This window comes from Eutrema salsugineum, unplaced genomic scaffold (assembly GCF_000478725.1).
Source record: "Eutrema salsugineum unplaced genomic scaffold, Eutsalg1_0 scaffold_5, whole genome shotgun sequence".
NCBI classification, from domain to species: domain Eukaryota; kingdom Viridiplantae; phylum Streptophyta; class Magnoliopsida; order Brassicales; family Brassicaceae; genus Eutrema; species Eutrema salsugineum.
The window spans coordinates 13,105,229-13,124,490 of record NW_006256612.1 but is presented as its reverse complement, the minus strand read 5'-3'; the positions used below and the strand labels follow the sequence as shown (position 1 = coordinate 13,124,490).

Here is a 19,262-nt window from a genome sequence, read left to right as displayed (position 1 = left end):
GTAAAGAATATTAAAAAATAAATAGACGGGTGTGAAGAAAAATTAGGGTGGGTCCACACCAGCGTCGGAGAGTAACCGGGAAAAGCCGACAAGCCCTAAAACCCCTATCCGCTCTGCTTTCTCCGGAAATCGCTTCATGGACTCTGATGCGAGGAGGAAGATTACCATCTCTCAGGGTTCGTCATCTTCTCCGAAGCCATCCAAGTTTTCTGTCTACCTGAACCCTGCTCTCTCCGCCGCTTCCACCGCCAATAGCCTCCGTCCCTCGAAATCCGTCCTTTTATTCACATTCGCGCTCTCTACCGCTTCCGCTTTCTCTCTCATTCCATTCATGGCCGGGTACGTGCGACCACCACTAGCTTGAACTAAGTACTGGTGTAAAGCATTGCCTCGTAGTTGAGTATTTGCATCTAGATTTGGAATATTTCTGGTTCAGAATTTAGTGCATTGCCATCTTGTTTGCTTTCTCTGTGATTTTTAGAATGGCATGTTGCTCTTATGAAATCGCAATCTGGGAAAGGTCTATCACGACGATGAAACTCGCAAGTCGAAAGTTCTTATGAGGCATCAGTGTTGACTAGTATTTTGCTTGTTTGTCTCATGTTGCAGTGAGAAACGATTGACCAATGCTTTAACATTCGGGATAATATCCCAAGAGGCAGCTTGTAAGTTGCATTTTCTCCACCGAGATTTCCTTTTTTCCTTATGTATTCTAGTTTCTATGTATCTAAAATCTACCTTATGCTTCAGATATCACTGTAAAGGCGTGGCAGTGTCTGGTGACTTTGTTTTGTATAGGAACAATGATGGCCTTCTCCAAAGGCATATCTCTGCACAGAGCAAAGTTTGCTGCCCAAGCAGAACCTAAAGCTTCCTCTAAAGAAACCAAAGATCAGTTTTCTCTATCAAATCGCCAGCTTGAACTTCTTGGGATAAAGAAAAAATCTGATCAGGGTGTATCAGAATTTCCAAAGAGTCGTCCCGTTTTGAAACCTTCACTGTCATTGGAGCCGCTTGTCCCAATACATCAAACTCTTACTGGTTCAGCGCATAAGTCTTCCGGTGGTGGTGATAAGCTGAATTCTCGTGGTGGGAGTCAGAGTAGCCCATATAGCACTCCATCCAAACAAATGGGTTCACCGTCTTTGTATCTCGTCCCTTCTAGTTCACCAGTTTCTTCTAACCGTGATTCGTCTGGTCAGGATAAGGCTGTTTCTAGTCCTTGGTCTGGTAGACGAAGTTCCACAAAAGACATTGCCACAGAGGAGCAGCTTGAGCAGCTTTTGGCAGAAATAGATGAGAAAATAACTGATTCGGCTGGGAAGATGAAGACGCCTCCACCTACAGCTGGGAGTTTTGCCATGGCTAGTCCGAGTACAGTTGGTGGTTCAACTGGTGCATCTGGGGCTACTAGGAGTACACCATTAAGACCTGTCAGGATGTCTCCTGGTGCTCAGAAATTTACGACTCCCCCAAAGAAAGGAGAGGGGGATTTTCCCACCCCAATGTCCTTAGAACAGGCCATCGAAGGTTTTGGGCACCTAGGTGTCTATCCTCAGATAGAATACTGGCGTGACCGACTAAGGCAATGGTGTTCCTCAGTTTTGCTCAAACCTCTGCTCAACAAGGTTGAAACCAGTCATATCCAGGTTTGTTTTTGGAGTCCTTTCTAAATAAAGACTGCTCTTCCTATGCTTGTCTACTGAATGATGGGTTGATGAGCACATCCGAATCGGTGGTAGAAGGAGAGTTTCTTGTTTCCTTATGTTTTTATGAACATTATTATTTAAGCTTTTTCATGTGTGCAGGTAATGCAAACAGCATCGAAGCTAGGTGTTACTGTCACAGTAAGTCAAGTTGGAAGTGATCTGCCAACAAATGGAACAGCTACCACTGCCTTACCGGTTGATCGAATAAAAGGGTGGCAGCCATCTTACTCCCTCGATGAAGATGCACTTCTTCATCAGTTACGCGCTACCCTTGTACAGGCTATTGATGCTTCCATGCGTAAGTAACTTTCATACACTTGAAGTTTAAGCGCTATTCTGTTGTGAAATTTATGTGATTAACTTAAGATTTGATTTTTCTTAATAAGTGTACTGAACTTAAGAAACGTTTATCGATTCGATATTAGAGAGAAATTAATGATCTCACCTCAGTTTATCTGTTGTTGGTAAGTATTTGGGTCCTCGTATACATGCTAAATGTTTCTTCTGCCATCTGCAGAAAAGCTGCGAACAGAGAACCAGCAGTTTCAGCAACAGCAACAGCAACAACAAGCAGCGTTAATCCCCGTCATGCAGGAATGCGTTGATGCTATAAGCGAACATCAGAGGCTTCAGGGCTTAATGAAAGGAGAGTGGGTCAAGGGTCTACTTCCACGCAGCAGCATTCCAGCAGATTACACCGTGCAAAGAATCCGAGGTATCAAACATTCATGTAAAATAAATATTTTTTTTAAAAAGAAATATTAATCTGACATATCGTGACTCTCTTAACTTTCGGCTTCTGGTAGAGCTTGCGGAAGGGACTTGTGTGAAGAACTATGAATACAACGGAAGGGCAGATACTCGTGAGAGAAACAAGAAATGGAGCCTGGAGCCTCCAACCGATTCTCATCTGCTTCTGTACTTGTTTTGTGCCTTCTTGGAACACCCAAAATGGATGTTACATCTGGACCCCAGCTCTTATACAGGGACTCAGGCGAGCAGGAACCCGTTGTTCTTGGGGGTTCTGCCTCCAAAAGAGAGATTCCCAGAGAAGTACATCGCAGTGGTATCAGGTGTACCTTCTACGCTCCATCCTGGTGCATGTGTGCTTGCTGTAGACAAGCAAAGTCCCCCGAGGTTTGCCTTGTACTGGGATAAGAAAGTGCAGTTTACTCTTCAGGTAGTGACAAATGCTTTATCTGAATTAAGTATATTACTATAATATGCATTTAATAGTTGCATATCCAAAAGAATGTGAAAAAAGGGTTTCTGAATTGGTACTTGGAAATGGAACAGGGAAGAACAGCGTTATGGGACTCTCTGTTGCTGATGTGCCACAGAATCAAGGTGGGATACGGAGGTGTTGTTCGTGGGATGAATCTGGGTTCCTCAGCCCTTAACATCTTACAAGTTGTTGATTCCGAAACTGACGATTAAAACTTATTTGTCCCATCGATCATGTTAAGGAGACTAGTTGCTTGAGAACAGTATCCATGTTTTGCTAGGAGGTGGTGGTCTCAATTAGTCATTGTTAGACGAAATTGTAGTGAGATTAGTTCTCATTGGGTACCAACTTATTCTTGTGATAAGTAAATATTGATGATGCTTTTTTTTGTCTGCCCCAATGTTTCAGAATTGAGTTGTCATTGGTTCGATTATTGGTTCTAGGGATACACAAAATATGAAATTTTAAAAAGCACAATGCAGTTGCTCGAACATACAACGGTCGAGTGTAAGAAATATGGACTACCTAGGCTTGTGTCCTTGTTTCACTGTAACTAAAATGGAAACTGAATTTTTTTAGCAAAAAGAGTATGGGTTTGAAAAACATATAAAGCCGAAGACCTCTACAAGATCTCTTCCGCCATGACGATGGGGTATCGAATTTTGAAGCCATGCACGCCTATCTAACTAATGGTGAAAGTCATAGTGAAACTAGAAGCCAAAGTGATGAATCACAGTTCCTTGTCTTCAAGCTGAGCTTTTTCTGCTGCTTTTTCAGTTTCTTCTACGACAAAGGCCTTGAGCGATTCAACGTCTCTTTTTCCTGAGTTTATAAACAGATGTATGAGAAAAGAAGATCAACTTATAGTATTACTCAACTATATAGGCACCAAACCGCAGGTGCATGTAAAAGCAAGTTTACCTTGATATTTTGTAACTTCTTCTCCGTTGTAAAATAGCTTAAATGTTGGATATGAGTGAATATCAACTTTGGTGCAAACAGCTCTGCTTGTACCACAATCTACTTCACCAATCTCAATTTCATCGTCTCCCTCCATTGCTTTTCCCAAATCTTCCCACAAATTCCCCAATTTCTTGCTGACATTCAGATCCGATTTCATCAACAAGTGATAAACCAAGCCAAATCACTCAATAACATATTTTTCAGGAAAAAAGAATACTAACCAGTGCTTACACCAAGGAACACAAAATTTTACAAACCATGCGGTATCCTTCTCTTTCACCTGAACCAATAAGCATGGAGAGAGAAGAGGGTAAACATCACATCACATTCAAGAGATTTAACCATCTGAAGTTGAACTTTGTAATTGGACAAATTGATCTAATTCCCCAAAACTCCAAAACAAGATTACAGAGCCAAGGAAGAAAAGCATAATGTTATCTTTGATAGGGAATTGGCATATAATGTTACAAGCCTTGATAGTCTAAGCGCTAAGGTCATCAAAAACTAAACTAAAATGAGTATCTATAAATACTTAGACCAAGCAACCTTAAGCCAGTCGCGCTAACTGCTAACCCATTCTCAATTCGCACCATCAAATGAACATAGAACAAATAACTAAATCTACCTGATTCTAGTTTTTTTTAAAAACGAACACTTGAATTCACACTAATGAAGATAATCAAGGGATAATAGCAAAAGAATCATTACCTTGTCAGAAAAGGTTTCTGGGGTCAGTGTAATGACTTCCGCTTTCGTTAATTCAATCGTGAGAGAAAGGACAAGTATAATCATGGGAGCAATAACCCAAGCACCGAGCTTCATCGTACCAAAACCCAGTTTTCTAGTTCGCCGGTTTTTGGAACTTGTCTTCTAATTTTTGAAAACTGTAAAATAAGAGTCGAAATTCTAATCATAAGAAACTTCTTCATCACTATAACGTTTACAGCATATTGAATAATTATGCAAATCCGAAAAAAATTCAAAACCTTGAGAGCTTAATCAAATAAATTTTCTATTCGAAATTCGGGTTTGGATCCGAAGAAATTCCAAAGAGGTGGAGATGCGTAAACTGAGAGCAATCAACTCAGTCAATTTTAATTTAGAACCAATACGAAGAAATCGAATCGAGATTCATCTCAAGAAATCAAACGGATCAGATAGAGAGTAGGGAGATGGATCTTAGATGAGACTGAAACGCTTACCTTAAGCAAGCACCGATAGAAAACAAACAAAAAAACCTAAAAAAGTCAAACAAAATAGCCATCTCTTTTGGTTTCTTCTCTGATTATTTTGGGCCCTTATGGGCCGGTCTAATATTTGGGGAAGATTTTATTCGGCTCAAATCTGTGAACGACAAGGCTCCATGATACACAATCTAAAACAGTAAAATACAGTGTAAGGAGCTTGCTGATGATGCTAATGTGAAGAAGGCTTTTGCACAATTCTTTGAAGTCTCTGGTTTAATGTTTTCTTCTTCTTCTCTTCAGCTCTAGGATGTTATGTGCGCATAGAAGTATGGTATAGATCAGACATGTTTGTTTTTACAGATATATGCTCATATTGCTTGCACGAAATAGAAAAATTGGAAGAAACCAACAATGTATGTGAAGATTTAAAGAGACAAGGAGTTCTGTTTGAGCAGCATACATTTGGAGACCTTGTTCGAGCATTATTGGAGAATGAACTTCCGGTGAAAGCAATGCGATTGTATGAACTATGAAAAGATGAGAGAAATAATTGATACTACTAAATGATGTCTATTTTGCTTTTAATGTGAACTAAATTCCATTTTTGGAAGACTCGGTTCAAATTAAACCTGACTCGGAATATATGACCGACTCCAAAGGCCCAAAAACAAAAGAGCATTGACGGCGGATAGAGGGGCATGATTGTAACTTGCACATAATATTACATTAAACCCTTGTTCGCTTCGCCACTATATTTAGGCTCGTAACTCCTCCTGCACTAATCCCTAGCTCGCTCTTTTCTTCATCCTAGCCGCAACACTCTTCTTTCTGCGAATATCGCTGAGGTAAGCATTTCTTACGCATGTATCTTCCGATTTCTTTTAATATTCTTCTGATCTATGCTTAAATCCTCGTATTCAATTTGGCTCGATGCTTCTTCACATGTATCTCTAGGATTCGATCCTCTTTGTTTATAGATCATTTTGAGCATCTGTTCCTTGGTTTAGAGATTATTGATTGTTTTTCGCTGATAGATTATAAACAATTTTTTTTCATCATTAGATCGATCTGGATGAATTGTTTTGTGTGATAGATTAGTGGTTGGATCTATGTGAATGAACTACTTGATTTTCGTTTTAGGATGTATTTGATTTCAGTGATCGAAATGTCATTTGATTGGGAAATTCGATGGCATATATAATCCAGTTTTACCTTTGTCTTGAATTAAAGTCAAAGGAAACTCTCGGATTGTTTGCTATTGATCTCTTGAAATTCCTGCTTTCCATGAATTATAGCATGCTTAGCTCAGTGGATAGAGCACCACAAACTTTTTGTGGTAGAAATCGGTTCGACTCCGATAGCTGCTTTTTACTATCAACGTTTGGGAATTATGAATTCCATGTTTATATGTCTTTTGTTTTGTTTAATTTCATATTGATATATGTCTACTGTTCTGATCGTTTTTATATGATTTTGATTCAGATTTATTTGACAAGCAGTCATGGGTAAAGAGAAGTTTCACATCAACATCGTGGTCATTGGTCATGTCGACTCCGGAAAGTCAACCACCACTGGTCACTTGATCTACAAGCTCGGTGGTATTGACAAGCGTGTGATTGAGAGGTTCGAGAAGGAAGCTGCTGAGATGAACAAGAGGTCATTCAAGTACGCGTGGGTGCTGGACAAACTTAAGGCCGAGCGTGAGCGTGGTATCACCATTGACATTGCTCTCTGGAAATTCGAGACCACCAAGTACTACTGCACAGTCATTGACGCACCTGGACATCGTGATTTCATCAAGAACATGATTACTGGTACCTCCCAGGCTGATTGTGCCGTCTTGATCATTGACTCCACCACTGGTGGTTTCGAGGCTGGTATCTCCAAGGATGGTCAGACCCGTGAGCACGCTCTTCTTGCTTTCACACTCGGTGTCAAGCAGATGATTTGCTGCTGTAACAAGGTGAACTAATAACTCTTCATTTTGGTTTGCTTATTGTGATTATCATATTACTCTTTTTTTGGTTTGATGCTAACAAATGTTTTGTATATTTTCCTTATTACAGATGGATGCCACTACCCCCAAATACTCCAAGGGCAGGTACGAGGAAATTGTCAAGGAGGTGTCCTCCTACCTGAAGAAGGTTGGGTACAACCCTGACAAAATCCCATTCGTCCCCATCTCTGGGTTCGAGGGAGACAACATGATTGAGAGGTCCACCAACCTTGACTGGTACAAGGGACCAACCCTTCTTGAGGCTCTTGACCAGATCAACGAGCCCAAGAGGCCATCAGACAAGCCCCTCCGTCTCCCACTCCAGGATGTGTACAAGATTGGTGGTATTGGAACGGTGCCAGTGGGTCGTGTTGAGACCGGTATGCTCAAGCCCGGTATGGTTGTGACCTTTGCTCCCTCTGGTCTGACCACTGAGGTCAAGTCTGTTGAGATGCACCACGAGTCCCTTTTGGAGGCTCTGCCAGGTGACAACGTTGGGTTCAATGTGAAGAATGTTGCTGTGAAGGATTTGAAGCGTGGTTACGTTGCCTCCAACTCAAAGGACGACCCTGCCAAGGGAGCAGCCAACTTCACCTCCCAGGTCATCATCATGAACCACCCTGGTCAGATTGGTAACGGTTACGCCCCGGTGCTCGACTGTCACACCTCTCACATTGCTGTCAAGTTCTCTGAGATCTTGACCAAGATTGACAGGCGTTCTGGTAAGGAGCTCGAGAAGGAGCCCAAGTTCTTGAAGAATGGTGACGCCGGTATGGTGAAGATGACTCCGACCAAGCCCATGGTGGTGGAGACCTTCTCTGAGTACCCACCTCTTGGACGTTTTGCTGTGAGGGACATGAGGCAGACTGTTGCAGTCGGTGTCATCAAGAGCGTTGACAAGAAGGACCCAACCGGTGCCAAGGTGACCAAGGCTGCCGTCAAGAAGGGTGCAAAATGAACTACCATCAGCAAAACTCAATCAACCGCAGATGAATCAAAGAACAATGTTACTTTTTTTACTTTAGTTTGTTATTTTGTCGCTTGTCTGTGTAGAAGTTTCCTTTTGCCTCCGTCAAAGCTCGGTTCTCGGAATTGGGTTCTTGACCGGAGGTGGCGGAGCTTCTTTCCACTCAAGCTTCCTGTTTTTGGCTTTTCTTTTGCTTGCGAGTTCTGAACTATTTTTGGAGATTCTCTTATTATGAATTTGGTGATATTCCTGCGGTTATTGTCTTGTCTAGTTTTCTATTGTCTCGTTTTATTTTCTCTATTTTTAAATTGCAATTCACATCATCGTCTGAGTCACGAGTGCTGGTTAAGAGACTAATCGTTAATTTAATTGGATTTGACATGATGGTTAGAGCTTTAATAAAGGGGCTAATTGGTTAAAAAACATATTCTCTTACGACAATAATAATTGGTTTAGAATAATATTTTCTTAATTTTGATTTTTATTCGTTTTGCTAATATTTTAACTTGATTTGTTAAATTAATTGTAGCCAAAATTATAATCTCGACAATCTGTAGTTCTCATAGTCTGTAATACGATTAAAAAAAAAAATTATAATCTCGACCACTCTAACAAACTCGAACTAGTTTAAAAAGAAATAAAAAAATAATGTATACACAGCTGAAATAAACTATGTGCAATCTCAGTAGGAGAGTTATGTTATTAAAAAAGGTCACGATAACCATGACTGACAAAAATTTCCAACGGATCAGCTTTGGTTCCAACCGGTTTCATATATTTCATCCTGCATCTGTCACTGTCATGCCTCTTTCCCATTCCTCTAACGCGACCTCCGCTTTTAGTTTTTCAGGAACACAATCTGCGGATTTAATATTTTACAAGTTACATTAGATTACAGTAGCCGTGAGTATTAGAGAAACGAATACTTCATAGTATATTAAGTACCCGCAAGGAACTCATATCTCTCTTCGTTACTCACTACAGATGCTGCCAATGAGAAGAAGAAGAAAAAACGGTTAAATATATTTCAATTCATCATATCTTTGTAATAGAATTGATTGTTTTGCAACCAAACTTGCAAATTATGAGAACAGATGAACACATCAACAAAGAACGACTGGCAATTGCGCATATACCCCAAATGGAGACCGTATGCCACAATATTATCGGTGCATCAGCATGAGATTTTCGACATGGAATTCAGAATTGAGATTAACATCTGAAGCAGTTAAGATTCCAGATTAAGGCAGATTTGGACAAAAATAGAGCTTACAGAGATGTTTGTAGTGGATGAATTTCTTTTTGTCCTGGACAGAGCTTTCATAAGCTTCTTCAGAAAACCGCTCAATGAACAATTCCTTCAAGTTACAAAAACAAGTTAATGTACTGTAAAGGCCATGAACATCGATTTCTAATAACACGATGAAATTGAAACAGGAGAAAAAGGGTGAAAAACAATGCCGAGTTCCATTACACACACAAGAAACAAACTACTCCTCATGCGACTCAGCAAACAAGATAAGTTATGCCCTTTCAGCGCCTAGTGTTTCCTTAAAACTTTTTATTTGATTCAAACTTTTTTACCTCCCAAAATAAAACAAAACATTCTTCTCAATAATATTGGCAGTTTTGATTGCCTAGAAGCTAGACATCCAAAAAACAGTGAAATCAAAAGCAGAATCTCCAGTTAAGCTTTCAATATATGAGCTTAAACCATGTTGCGCAGATTTAGTGTTCAACTCTGAGATTATTAAGACTTTCTTATGTGTTTGGGATCTATAATTCCAAATCTACAAAAGCGAAGAGCTAAACCTGAGACAGTAATCAAGTAGTAATTATGGTTTCATCTCAATTCTCTCAAGGTAAAGCACTTGAAGCACATGGATGAATCAGACAACTTCAATCCCCAGCTAAACTAGCAGACGCAAAACCATTATGCAAAGAAAAAAACTCGTTACCATGGCAATTTGCGAGAGTATAATGCCTAATTCACACTGATTAGCAGTTGAATTCAAATTGTGTATCTCCTAAACTAATTAATTAGATGCAAGCTTGATATATACAGTAATTATATGCAATATTATTGATTGGTACAATACCGTGGCTTTGTTGACAAGAAAAACGGCGTCCTGCATGATCTGAGGAGCAGTATTATCGCTTCTCATAATCCGCCGAATCCGATTCATCGGAAACCTAATCGTCTTAGCGTCTTCAACGCCTCCGCCGTCGTCCTCTTCCCCGTTTTTCCTCCTCTTATCCCCCTTCCCGTTACAGCCATTTTTCACGACGCCATTACTTTTCTTCGACTCATCACGTCTCGCTTCTTCCACAGAGCCGCTGCTCGAAGATTCCGAGATCTCGTAAACCTCCGGGTCTTTCTTCACGATGGCCCCGGATTTCGCCTTGTTCGGCGTCTTCTTCTCTGCTTTGGAACCGGAGACACGACCACCAGCTTTATTGACGCCATCGCTCTTCGGCTTCTTCTCCTTGTTCGGTTTCTTTGACGACACCATTGTTCAGAACTAACTATGTTTCACCGGTTTTCCTTGCCGGAATAAAGCCAATGGAATGTCGATGGATTACAACATGGGCTTATATATTTGAGCCCATTTTAGTAATGATCAATTTACATAGCATAGGCCCAGAATATTGGACAAGGTGATGTGATGTTTGACTGTCCGAGTAGGACCTGACTCCGATCATACCAACACTTCAATAGTTTTTTTCCTGTATCCGTATCAATTGTAGTAATGAGTAGTTTGAGAGAATTTAATTCCTATTTCCTATCCCTATTTATGCTTGTGATTTACCCACATATGATAACAAAATTGACTTTTGTTTTTCCTAATTAAAAAACGGTAAAACAATCTAGTATGAAGTAAAGATGGGTTACCTTTACATTGTTCATGTATTTGGTTAGCAAGGTTAAGTAAACATTGCAATAAAAAAAAAACTAAAAACATTATCTTGTTTCCGACATAATCTTGGATATTTCAGGGATCAGATAAGGAAGAATGGAGTAATGTTGGATGTATGACTGTATGAGACAGAAGAGGTGTCCGAAAACTGGATCATGCACGTGTGATCAACGACACGCGTGAGACTCTAACTAACTCTCTTTGTAATAGTAAACGTGTCCTAGTTCTTGTCTTCAATCTCCAATTCCGATCTTAAATAGAGACAATTACGAGTTTGGCTTCTGATACACTATCTTGTCTCTTTAACTAACTCCGACACAACCAAAGCAGTGAATCGTGGCATTAAACGTCGTTATTATCAATGGCTCTTGTAGAAGAACCCATCCTTTCAAGATTGGATCGTATTGATTTCATGGTGAGGAAGCTAGAGGAGATGAAAGGAAGCTCACCGAGAAGCTCGAGCCCATCGACTCCATCGAGTGGGACTCGGCCATCGTCACTGGATCTGTCGTCGCCGAGGAGCACAGGGAAGCTTCAGTCCCGTTCGATGGAGCAAGTGATGGAGGAGACTGAGCGTAAAGGTACTTTGCTAGAGAGACTAAACAATGTGGAGGAGCAAGTTCTTAAGCTGTGTTCACAGTTTGAGGAAGAGGTTGAAGAAGAGAGAAAGAAAGAGGAGAATTCGACGGATAAGAATAAGAAGACCAAGAAGAAGAAAGGATTGAGGAAGCTGGTTGATAAAGTTGTTGGATCTTCTTCTCCGACTAATATCCACTCCAAGAGCTGGCGTTGCTGAGCTATTTTTACTATGTTCCCTCGTCACCGATGATGTATAATTCGACTATGTTTATTCTTCTTTTTTTTTGATGGTGGTGTTTTTTTTTGTCGTTCTTTATGGCTTGAGTTCGATTGTTTGTTTCAAGAAAAAGAATTTGATAAATATCAATAATCGATGTAAACAAAATCGTAGAATCTGTTCATTTCTATGATAATGTATGGTGTTTGAGCATTTAGTTTATTTCGTAGTTGAAATATTTTTGTGAGCGTAGTTATCCAACTTCAACCACCACAACTTTGAATTCTCGCCGAAAACGGTCAAACAACCAAGCTGAACAGGGTGCCTATTTGTTAAAATAGAATGGTAAAACCACGTTTTAAAAATATAAATTTAGACTGTAGTAGTATGGATAATTGGATATCGTAAAAATACACTCGGCTGTCCACCTCTTGATGTCCATATTTCAAGAGCCAATTTATATGTTCTTGGAGCATTGGGAATATTTCAAATTTTAGATTTTAGTATCTGTGATTTTAATTATTTTTATAAACCATTAAATTTTAGTAGTTATTTTGTTCGTTAAATTTAATGTTTTCAGTTCGGATAATTGCCTACTTCAGCGCAAAAGGAACCTTAAACCAACAAAAACAAAATATAGATTATTTGAGTTTATTCATTTTGATTTTGTACTTCAGAGTTGGTGTACTGTTTTATTGATTTCTCGTTACTCTATCCTATCCAATCATTTGCACTCTTTTATTTATCCACAAAATTCCTTGCATATTGTTCATCCCGTTGTAATAACACAATTTCTGCCAACTATATATTCCGCAAAAGAGCTGACTTTTTAATAAATGTGATGTTTGTCACAAGTCACCTGCTTGGTGACGCAACTAATCCCGCCTTGTTAACATCTTCATATATCATCACCATCGTCATGAGTACTACCTCTCTAATGTAATACGTACAAATTTGTGGAATAGCGATTTACTCAAGCTCCTTTATCATAAAAATATATAAATAATATAATACGCTCAAGCTTTTCCCCCTTTTTACTTTTTCCCCTTGATTAGGCGAATTTCGGCCTCGATTTTTCAAAAATTTCGATCTCAGTCTCTCTCCGCTCCCCTTCCCATCATCTCAGGATCGCAATCTCCTATTCGACTGATCGGTTAGGGTTTTCCAGCTCCCAGACGGAATCTCTACTCGTCTACCGTGAAGAAGCGATTACCTAGATTCATTTCTAGGTTCTAGGTTTTTTTTTTTTGGCGGATCTAGCCAAGTTCAGCTACGGCGAAGCTTTTCAGTTCCACTCTTCCCTCGCAGCCATGTTCTGGAAGCTCACATCTCTCTCTGCATCGTCTCCTGTGAGTTTAGGAGATTCTTTTCTTTTCGTCCATGTCCAGTTGTATGATTGCTTTTCCCTCGAAATTGATTTCATGTTTATTTCTCCGTGTTTCGTTAGTTTAGAACGGTTCTTCGTTCGCGATCATCTTTTTCTGGAGAAACTGATATGGTTTCAAAGTAGATTAGACGTGAGTGGATGGTTTCTCGCCTATGCATATAGTTTTTGTTCGAATATTGGAATTTCTTAGTTTCGATTTTGTGAATAATTCGTACCTCTTACTTCTGTGACGCGTTCTGCTCTGTTGTCATTCTTCTGGGATTGTGTATGCCTCTCTGTGTGTGTGTGTTCCATTTGCTGCTTTCTGTTTACCTATGCGTTCTACTGAAATCTGTCTAAACATAATTATAAAGCCTATCATATGATTTGTTGGAATTTCGATTGTTTATTAGGGAAGAGATTAAGACAAATGTAGATTTGCGAAATTTCTCTTGATTCTTCCCTTGAACTCGTGGCTGTGTTCTTGTTCCCTTGAACTCGTGGCTGTGTTCATGATAGTTTAGAGTTGCTCGTTTATTGATGTTCTTTCTTTATGCTACGAACATAGGTTGAGACGATATTAGACAAAGAGAATTTCACGTTGGAAGAGCTTCTTGACGAGGAAGAAATTATTCAAGAATGCAAGGCTTTAAATAGCCGGCTCATAAATTTGTAAGTTTTTTTGTTTATCATTTAGAATCTGCTTATTTCCTTCAATCTGTTTCACAGTACCAGATAAACCTTATCCTGGATATGGAAACCAGTGTGTCTTCTGTATTTCATTTTTATTTTCTTGGAAAACTTCTTTGATTTGGTATTAATGTTTGCAGTCTAAGGGAGAAAGCTCAAGTGGAGCAATTATTGCGGTACATTGTTGAAGAACCTCCAAGTGATTCTGATAGTAAACGTGCCTTCAAGTAACATGCCTTCTTGATCTAACTGGAGTTATCTTATCTTACCATTCTTTTTTTCTCTAGCTAATGATTAGAAACTTCCATCTTAGGTTTCCATTCATCTCGTGTGAAATATTTACATGTGAAATTGATGTTATCCTAAAAACGTTGGTGGAGGATGAAGAGGTATTTTCTTCATTCATCATGTTACCGTTTCCTCAAATGACAGTTCATACTTCATACTTTTCATGTTTTGTGCATCTGGAGTATGTTTTATGGTTACCCTAGATCTCATTACTTGGCTTAATTTTATCTTGCAGCTGATGGACTTACTTTTTTCCTTTCTGGAACCAAATCGTCCTCATAGTGCGTTGCTGGCAGGCTATTTCAGCAAGGTACCCTCTCTTACAAAACATAAGTTTGCGTATTAGCCAACTCCGTTAGTTTCTTATTTATTTGTTATTACCCTTATATCGTATGGCTTCAATCATCTCATGGCTCGGAGATGTGCTTCCTTACTTGTCTCTTTTTGGTTTAGGTTGTCATTTGCCTTATGATCAGAAAGACTGCAGCACTTATGAATTATGTAAAAGTAAGTAATATCATATAGTAATACGGATGGTTGATCTTCTTCTTTTATTTTACCTTTTTGCATGAGCTTTACGATTAGATTTTTGTTTAGTTGTGGTACCTACAGTTCTCAATGTAATTTTTTATGGTCACAGGGGCATCAAAATGTTTTCTGCCAGTTGGTTGATTTGATTGGGATAACATCCATCATGGAGGTAATTGGTTTGTCTTAGACTCAGTGCAAGTTGATGTGATGTTAAAGGTCATTTTTGCTATAATACTTATGTGACATTGTCTAGGTTTTGGTTCGCTTGGTCGGGGCTGATGATCATGTCTATCCCAACTTTCTGGATGTGATGCAATGGTTGGCTGATAGCAATCTACTTGAAATGATCGTGGACAAACTTAAACCATCTGTAAGTGGTAAAGCTTTGCTATAATCATCCCAAAGACAAGAAGCTCGTGGCGTTCTGTTTTGATGCTTGTAGGGTGGTGTAAATATAGAATACCTAATCTTATATTCCTACTTTCTTTCATCATCGTCAATCTGATCTGATAACTATAGTTTCTTACAATCTTTTTAACTTGACTTAGAGTCTTCCGGAGGTTCAGGCAAATGCAGCAGAAACATTATGTGCAATTTCTCGGAATGCACCATCAGCTTTAGCTACACAACTCTCTAGCCCTGGGTTTGTAAACTTTTTTTTTCCATGATTGGTTTTTATTGCTTCAATAGAGTGATACAGAAGTATTTCACACGGCAGAACAACTTTGTCCCTGTTTTGGCAGCTTCGTTGCTAGGATATTTGGTCATGCTCTTGAAGACTCACACTCAAAATCGGGTCTAGTTCATTCGCTTTCAGTATGCACCGCTCTGTTGGATCCGAGGAAATCTGCTGCTTCATCATCTATGTTCAGTTCTTATAGAGGTCAACATATGTTCGAGTCTCCTACCCCAGTGTCCCAGGAGACTATTGGTGCCATGCTGCCTAAACTCAGTAAGTTGGATCATATGATATAAGATCTTCACATGACCCTCAATATGATTAGTTTTTTGCCCTTATTTTGGTTGGATGCACATAATCTAATTTTGCACATGGAAAATAGTAGGACATCAGCGTTTATTTGTTCAATGGCCTTTTTTTTCTGCAGGCGACTTGCTTATGCTTCTCTCTGTAGCATCTGACAGCACAGTATTGCCTACAACATATGGTGAACTGAGGCCTCCTCTTGGAAAACATCGTCTAAAGGTCAGATCCAAAAATTTAGCATTTCAGTGACGAATTATAGGTTCTTGGACAGCAACAGCTCTTTTAATATATGTAATTGGACCCAGTATCCTTTTTTTTTTCTTTTCAGATTGTGGAGTTCATTGCAGTTTTATTGAGAACTGGAAGTGAAGCTGCACAAAAAGAGTTAGTTTGTTCAGGAACAATTCAAAGAACCCTTGATCTGTTTTTCGAGTAAGCATGTGCTAAAATTCAAACCATTGATCTCGATGTTGCATTTTCTACGAGATCTTAAATAATCAGGAACTGTCAACATATGAAGGTACCCATTCAATAACGGGCTGCATCATCAAGTGGAGAGTATAATACTTTGTTGTTTGGAAAACAAGAGCGATTTGATGGTTAACCATATTCTTCGTGAATGTAATCTGATTGGCAAATTCCTCGCTTCAGACAGGGACTCGGATCTCTCTGGTGATAGCCAGGTATTACCCATTTGCTATGTTCACAAAGTTTTAACTGAGCATTGGTATATGACATAGTGTCATCCTAATGCGGCTCCAAGTTCGAGGTATCGACTCATTGGTCTAATGGTCGTTAGATAAACAAATATTCTCTGCCATTTTCTTTTTCTTTTGTGTGAGGTAGCCCACTGTAGCCGCCACTGGGAAAAAACCCCCTCGGGTCGGATATGTTGGACATATCACAAGAATATCAAATAAAATTGTTCAGTTGAGTAACAGCAATGGCCAGATTGAGGCGTACCTTCAGGTTGTTATTACAATCATGCAATCCCGTGCTGTGTAGTTTTTCTTCTTCCGCCTTTTTCTCACTTTACAGGCATAAGGATTTAAATTTTGTTCTGTCTTCTGATGAATGGTCCTCTCACCCTCAACGCACTTATCATGTTTGCTGACTTGGCTTTATTCGTTCTCTAATCTTTAGGAAAACAGTGAATGGAATGAGTGGCAAGGTAGTATTTTGCAGGAGCGCAACATTGTTGAGAATGTCTACAGATGGGGATGCGGGTATGTCCATTAACCTCTACTCACTAATCATATAGTAACCATCAAAAGGATCAGTCACTGCTACATCACTGATTATGGATGTAAATAATTGTGTGATCCCTGTCCATCTTGGATGAAACCCTTAGAGATGATTTCTTCATGATGATTGATGGTAAAGGCGTATATGCATTTGGTTTTTTTTTTGGACACGAATGTAAGGGTAACCGATCAATAGAATATCTCATGATTAGTAAGACCTGATAAGTTGCAGTTTTTGCTCTATAATACATGTCAGTCGTAGTCGAAGGTGATGCATCATGAGCTGTTCCTGGTGGTTTAGATTTTATTTTTCACTTCACTCTTGCTTATAATATTCCTAAACCCTTTGTACATGTAGGCGCCCAACTACAGTACAGGATAGGACAAGAGATAGCGATGAGGAAGATAGGGATTACGATGTTGCAGCCCTGGCCAATAATTTAAGCCAAGCATTTAGATACAAAATGTATGGAAATGATGACAATGAAGAGGTATAATCTCATCCTAGAGCTTTTTTCCTCGTGTATAAGCGATTTACCTGGTACTGAACTAATCATCTTTTTATGTTCTCTGGTCAGGACCACAATGCTCTGGATAGAGACGATGATGCAAGTCTTGCACACTTTCTCTTCCCACCTTTTTTTTTTTTTTAATAAAATCGAGGAAAATATGGTGCATCTATCACACTATGATACATGTGAGGATGTAAGCTGATGACTTTTTTTGTTGCTCTTGAAAATTGGCATGTGTACAGGAGGTTTACTTTGACGATGAATCTGCTGAAGTAGTAATTTCATCCTTAAGACTAGGGGATGACCAAGGAAGGTGAGTTTTTCTTTTATCTTCTGATACAGGTTTCCTCATGTCTTAACCCCAGGTATTGCATTTTTCTAAGAGAGCATTCTCTGGAAATAAATGACTTAAATATTTCCCATCACTTTGCTGCAGCTTATTTACAAATTCGAATTGGTTCACATTCCAAGACGACAGATTCGGCAGCACACCGACTGATACAGCAGGTTCCAATACGATAGAGGACGTGGAATTGAACAGAACCTTTAATGCCAATACTAGCAGCAGCGACGACGACGAGGTTGTGGTTGGAGAAGAAGACGATGATCTAACCAGAAATCCAAAAGACAACGCGATGAACACAACTGAAACCAACTTCCAGATGGAGAGTCCAATGGGGTTCTTCGACTTCAACACGTCGGAGAAAACCGAAGAAGCTTTTGCTGAACAGCCACCCGAATGGGTTGGGTGGGGCGAACCATCGTCTGATATGCAAGCAAGTGGCACCGGTCTGAACCCATTCATTGATGACGATGATGAGGACAACAAGACCATGATGAACCTCGACATAGCAATGCTTGAGGTTAAAGCCGAACCCGTGATTCCAAACGGGTCGTCCCCTACAGAAAGATCGCTATTCGAGAAGGACGTGGAGTTAGTGGGAGTGGAAGCAGAAGGCACAGAGAAAGCGATGGAGCAAGCGATGAAAGAAGGGATAGTTGGAGAAGCTGGAGCGATGAAGAGGAACATGGAGATAGTTGAGGACCAAAAGGCTGAGGAAAGTTCGGGAGTGAATGAGTTCAATGATAACAACTACTGGAAAGTGGATCAGAAAGTTAGAGTTTTGGAGTGAAAAGTTGTAGCCTCAAAAGTCAGTTATCATGTACAGTGTGATTTTGTATCAGAGAGGTATGTCAGAAAACTTGTTTCTAGTTTAAATTTGGTCAGAGAGAGTCTAATTGTCTCTGTGAAAAAAAAAAAAAAAAAAGCTATTGTTATTGTTTCTCTCATTTTTACATCGAACTTCACCTGACAAAGACTTTTTCAACTTCAAATTTCAAGCGCTTACTTTTAGCAAGCGAAAATGGACATATATTGGGCCGTAAGTGGCCAATTAATGACCCGTATGAGCTCCTTTAATGGATTATTTACAACCCATTTATGACCTATTAGTGTCATTTCAGTTCATTAATTGCCCGATTACGGCCCATTAGTGGCTCATATGTTGGCCTATCATCGGCCATTACTTGGCATAACATCGGCCCATTATTGGTCCGTGATCAGCCCATTATTTGGCCTATCTCCGGCCCATTATTGGCCCATTTTTAGCCCATTATTGTCCATCGTCGTTATTTGGCCCATTATAAGCTCATAATTGACCCATCGTCGGCCCATTATTTGGCCCGTCATCGGCCCATTATTGGCACGTCAACGGCCCATTATTTGGCCCATCATCGACCCATTATTCGGCCTATATTCGACCCATTATTGGCCCATCGTCGGCCCATTATTTGGCCCGTCATCAGCCCATTATTTGGGCCCATCATCAGTCCATTATTTGGCCCATCATCGTCCCAGGTAAGTCATCGGCCCATTATTTGGCCC

The 19,262-nt window shown here is 39.7% G+C and overlaps 6 protein-coding genes across 7 annotated transcripts; 4 read left to right on the top strand and 2 right to left on the bottom strand.

The window, feature by feature from the left end:
* The first annotated feature begins 52 nt into the window (after positions 1 to 52).
* Positions 53 to 3,327, top strand: LOC18994078. The gene is made up of 7 exons (XM_006417685.2): positions 53 to 339; positions 610 to 665; positions 751 to 1,649; positions 1,809 to 2,007; positions 2,227 to 2,424; positions 2,516 to 2,889; positions 3,006 to 3,327. Exons 1-7 carry the CDS (start codon positions 137 to 139, stop codon positions 3,144 to 3,146), a joined length of 2,070 nt encoding a protein of 689 aa, XP_006417748.1. The 5' UTR covers positions 53 to 136; the 3' UTR covers positions 3,147 to 3,327.
* Positions 3,328 to 3,442: 115 nt separating this feature from the next.
* Positions 3,443 to 5,149, bottom strand: LOC18994077 (protein disulfide-isomerase 5-1). 2 transcript variants are annotated; one of them, XM_024153413.1, is made up of 5 exons: positions 5,100 to 5,149; positions 4,606 to 4,781; positions 4,119 to 4,177; positions 3,856 to 4,031; positions 3,443 to 3,756 (listed from the first exon to the last, which is right to left on the bottom strand). In XM_024153413.1, exons 2-5 carry the CDS (start codon positions 4,717 to 4,719, stop codon positions 3,665 to 3,667), a joined length of 441 nt encoding a protein of 146 aa, XP_024009181.1. In that variant the 5' UTR covers positions 4,720 to 4,781; positions 5,100 to 5,149; the 3' UTR covers positions 3,443 to 3,664. The 2 variants fall into 2 exon arrangements, with proteins under 2 accessions (XP_024009181.1, XP_006417747.1); XM_006417684.2 differs by having other exon boundaries at positions 4,884 to 5,102.
* A 681-nt stretch (positions 5,150 to 5,830) lies between these two features.
* Positions 5,831 to 8,311, top strand: LOC18994075 (elongation factor 1-alpha 1). Its single transcript, XM_006417682.2, has 3 exons — positions 5,831 to 5,929; positions 6,567 to 7,047; positions 7,151 to 8,311. Exons 2-3 carry the CDS (start codon positions 6,586 to 6,588, stop codon positions 8,036 to 8,038), a joined length of 1,350 nt encoding a protein of 449 aa, XP_006417745.1. The 5' UTR covers positions 5,831 to 5,929; positions 6,567 to 6,585; the 3' UTR covers positions 8,039 to 8,311.
* Positions 8,312 to 8,602: 291 nt separating this feature from the next.
* Positions 8,603 to 10,593, bottom strand: LOC18994076 (DNA polymerase epsilon subunit C). Its single transcript, XM_006417680.2, has 4 exons — positions 10,147 to 10,593; positions 9,321 to 9,405; positions 8,993 to 9,034; positions 8,603 to 8,906 (listed from the first exon to the last, which is right to left on the bottom strand). Exons 1-4 carry the CDS (start codon positions 10,558 to 10,560, stop codon positions 8,827 to 8,829), a joined length of 621 nt encoding a protein of 206 aa, XP_006417743.1. The 5' UTR covers positions 10,561 to 10,593; the 3' UTR covers positions 8,603 to 8,826.
* A 664-nt stretch (positions 10,594 to 11,257) lies between these two features.
* On the top strand, positions 11,258 to 11,967 carry LOC18994074. Its single transcript, XM_024153202.1, has one exon. It carries the CDS (start codon positions 11,327 to 11,329, stop codon positions 11,759 to 11,761), a length of 435 nt encoding a protein of 144 aa, XP_024008970.1. The 5' UTR covers positions 11,258 to 11,326; the 3' UTR covers positions 11,762 to 11,967.
* An 849-nt stretch (positions 11,968 to 12,816) lies between these two features.
* Positions 12,817 to 18,624, top strand: LOC18994073 (serine/threonine-protein phosphatase 6 regulatory subunit 3). The gene is made up of 19 exons (XM_006417679.2): positions 12,817 to 13,110; positions 13,696 to 13,799; positions 13,958 to 14,044; positions 14,131 to 14,206; positions 14,341 to 14,415; positions 14,559 to 14,612; positions 14,746 to 14,805; positions 14,890 to 15,006; positions 15,185 to 15,279; positions 15,380 to 15,588; positions 15,743 to 15,840; positions 15,950 to 16,053; positions 16,142 to 16,304; positions 16,468 to 16,590; positions 16,765 to 16,847; positions 17,224 to 17,356; positions 17,444 to 17,473; positions 17,620 to 17,690; positions 17,814 to 18,624. The coding sequence occupies exons 1-19, from the start codon at positions 13,072 to 13,074 to the stop codon at positions 18,508 to 18,510; spliced, it is 2,418 nt and encodes an 805-aa protein (XP_006417742.1). The 5' UTR covers positions 12,817 to 13,071; the 3' UTR covers positions 18,511 to 18,624.
* Positions 18,625 to 19,262: the final 638 nt, after the last annotated feature.

Coding starts and splice junctions, on each gene's coding strand:
- LOC18994075 (XM_006417682.2), top strand. CDS start 6,586: ATGGGTAAAGAGAAGTTTCACATCAACATCGTGGTCATTGGTCATGTC. Junction 7,048..7,150: donor TGATTTGCTGCTGTAACAAG/GTGAACTAATAA, acceptor TCCTTATTACAG/ATGGATGCCACTACCCCCAA.
- LOC18994078 (XM_006417685.2), top strand. CDS start 137: ATGGACTCTGATGCGAGGAGGAAGATTACCATCTCTCAGGGTTCGTCA. Junction 340..609: donor CTCATTCCATTCATGGCCGG/GTACGTGCGACC, acceptor CTCATGTTGCAG/TGAGAAACGATTGACCAATG. Junction 2,008..2,226: donor GGCTATTGATGCTTCCATGC/GTAAGTAACTTT, acceptor TGCCATCTGCAG/AAAAGCTGCGAACAGAGAAC.
- LOC18994074 (XM_024153202.1), top strand. CDS start 11,327: ATGGCTCTTGTAGAAGAACCCATCCTTTCAAGATTGGATCGTATTGAT.
- LOC18994077 (XM_024153413.1), bottom strand. CDS start 4,719: ATGAAGCTCGGTGCTTGGGTTATTGCTCCCATGATTATACTTGTCCTT. Junction 4,032..4,118: donor GTTCCTTGGTGTAAGCACTG/GTTAGTATTCTT, acceptor TCTGAATGTCAG/CAAGAAATTGGGGAATTTGT. Junction 3,757..3,855: donor AGAAGTTACAAAATATCAAG/GTAAACTTGCTT, acceptor TTATAAACTCAG/GAAAAAGAGACGTTGAATCG.
- LOC18994076 (XM_006417680.2), bottom strand. CDS start 10,560: ATGGTGTCGTCAAAGAAACCGAACAAGGAGAAGAAGCCGAAGAGCGAT. Junction 9,406..10,146: donor TTCTTGTCAACAAAGCCACG/GTATTGTACCAA, acceptor TGTAACTTGAAG/GAATTGTTCATTGAGCGGTT. Junction 9,035..9,320: donor CATCCACTACAAACATCTCT/GTAAGCTCTATT, acceptor TCTCATTGGCAG/CATCTGTAGTGAGTAACGAA.
- LOC18994073 (XM_006417679.2), top strand. CDS start 13,072: ATGTTCTGGAAGCTCACATCTCTCTCTGCATCGTCTCCT. Junction 14,045..14,130: donor GATAGTAAACGTGCCTTCAA/GTAACATGCCTT, acceptor CTTCCATCTTAG/GTTTCCATTCATCTCGTGTG. Junction 15,589..15,742: donor TGCCATGCTGCCTAAACTCA/GTAAGTTGGATC, acceptor TTTTTTCTGCAG/GCGACTTGCTTATGCTTCTC.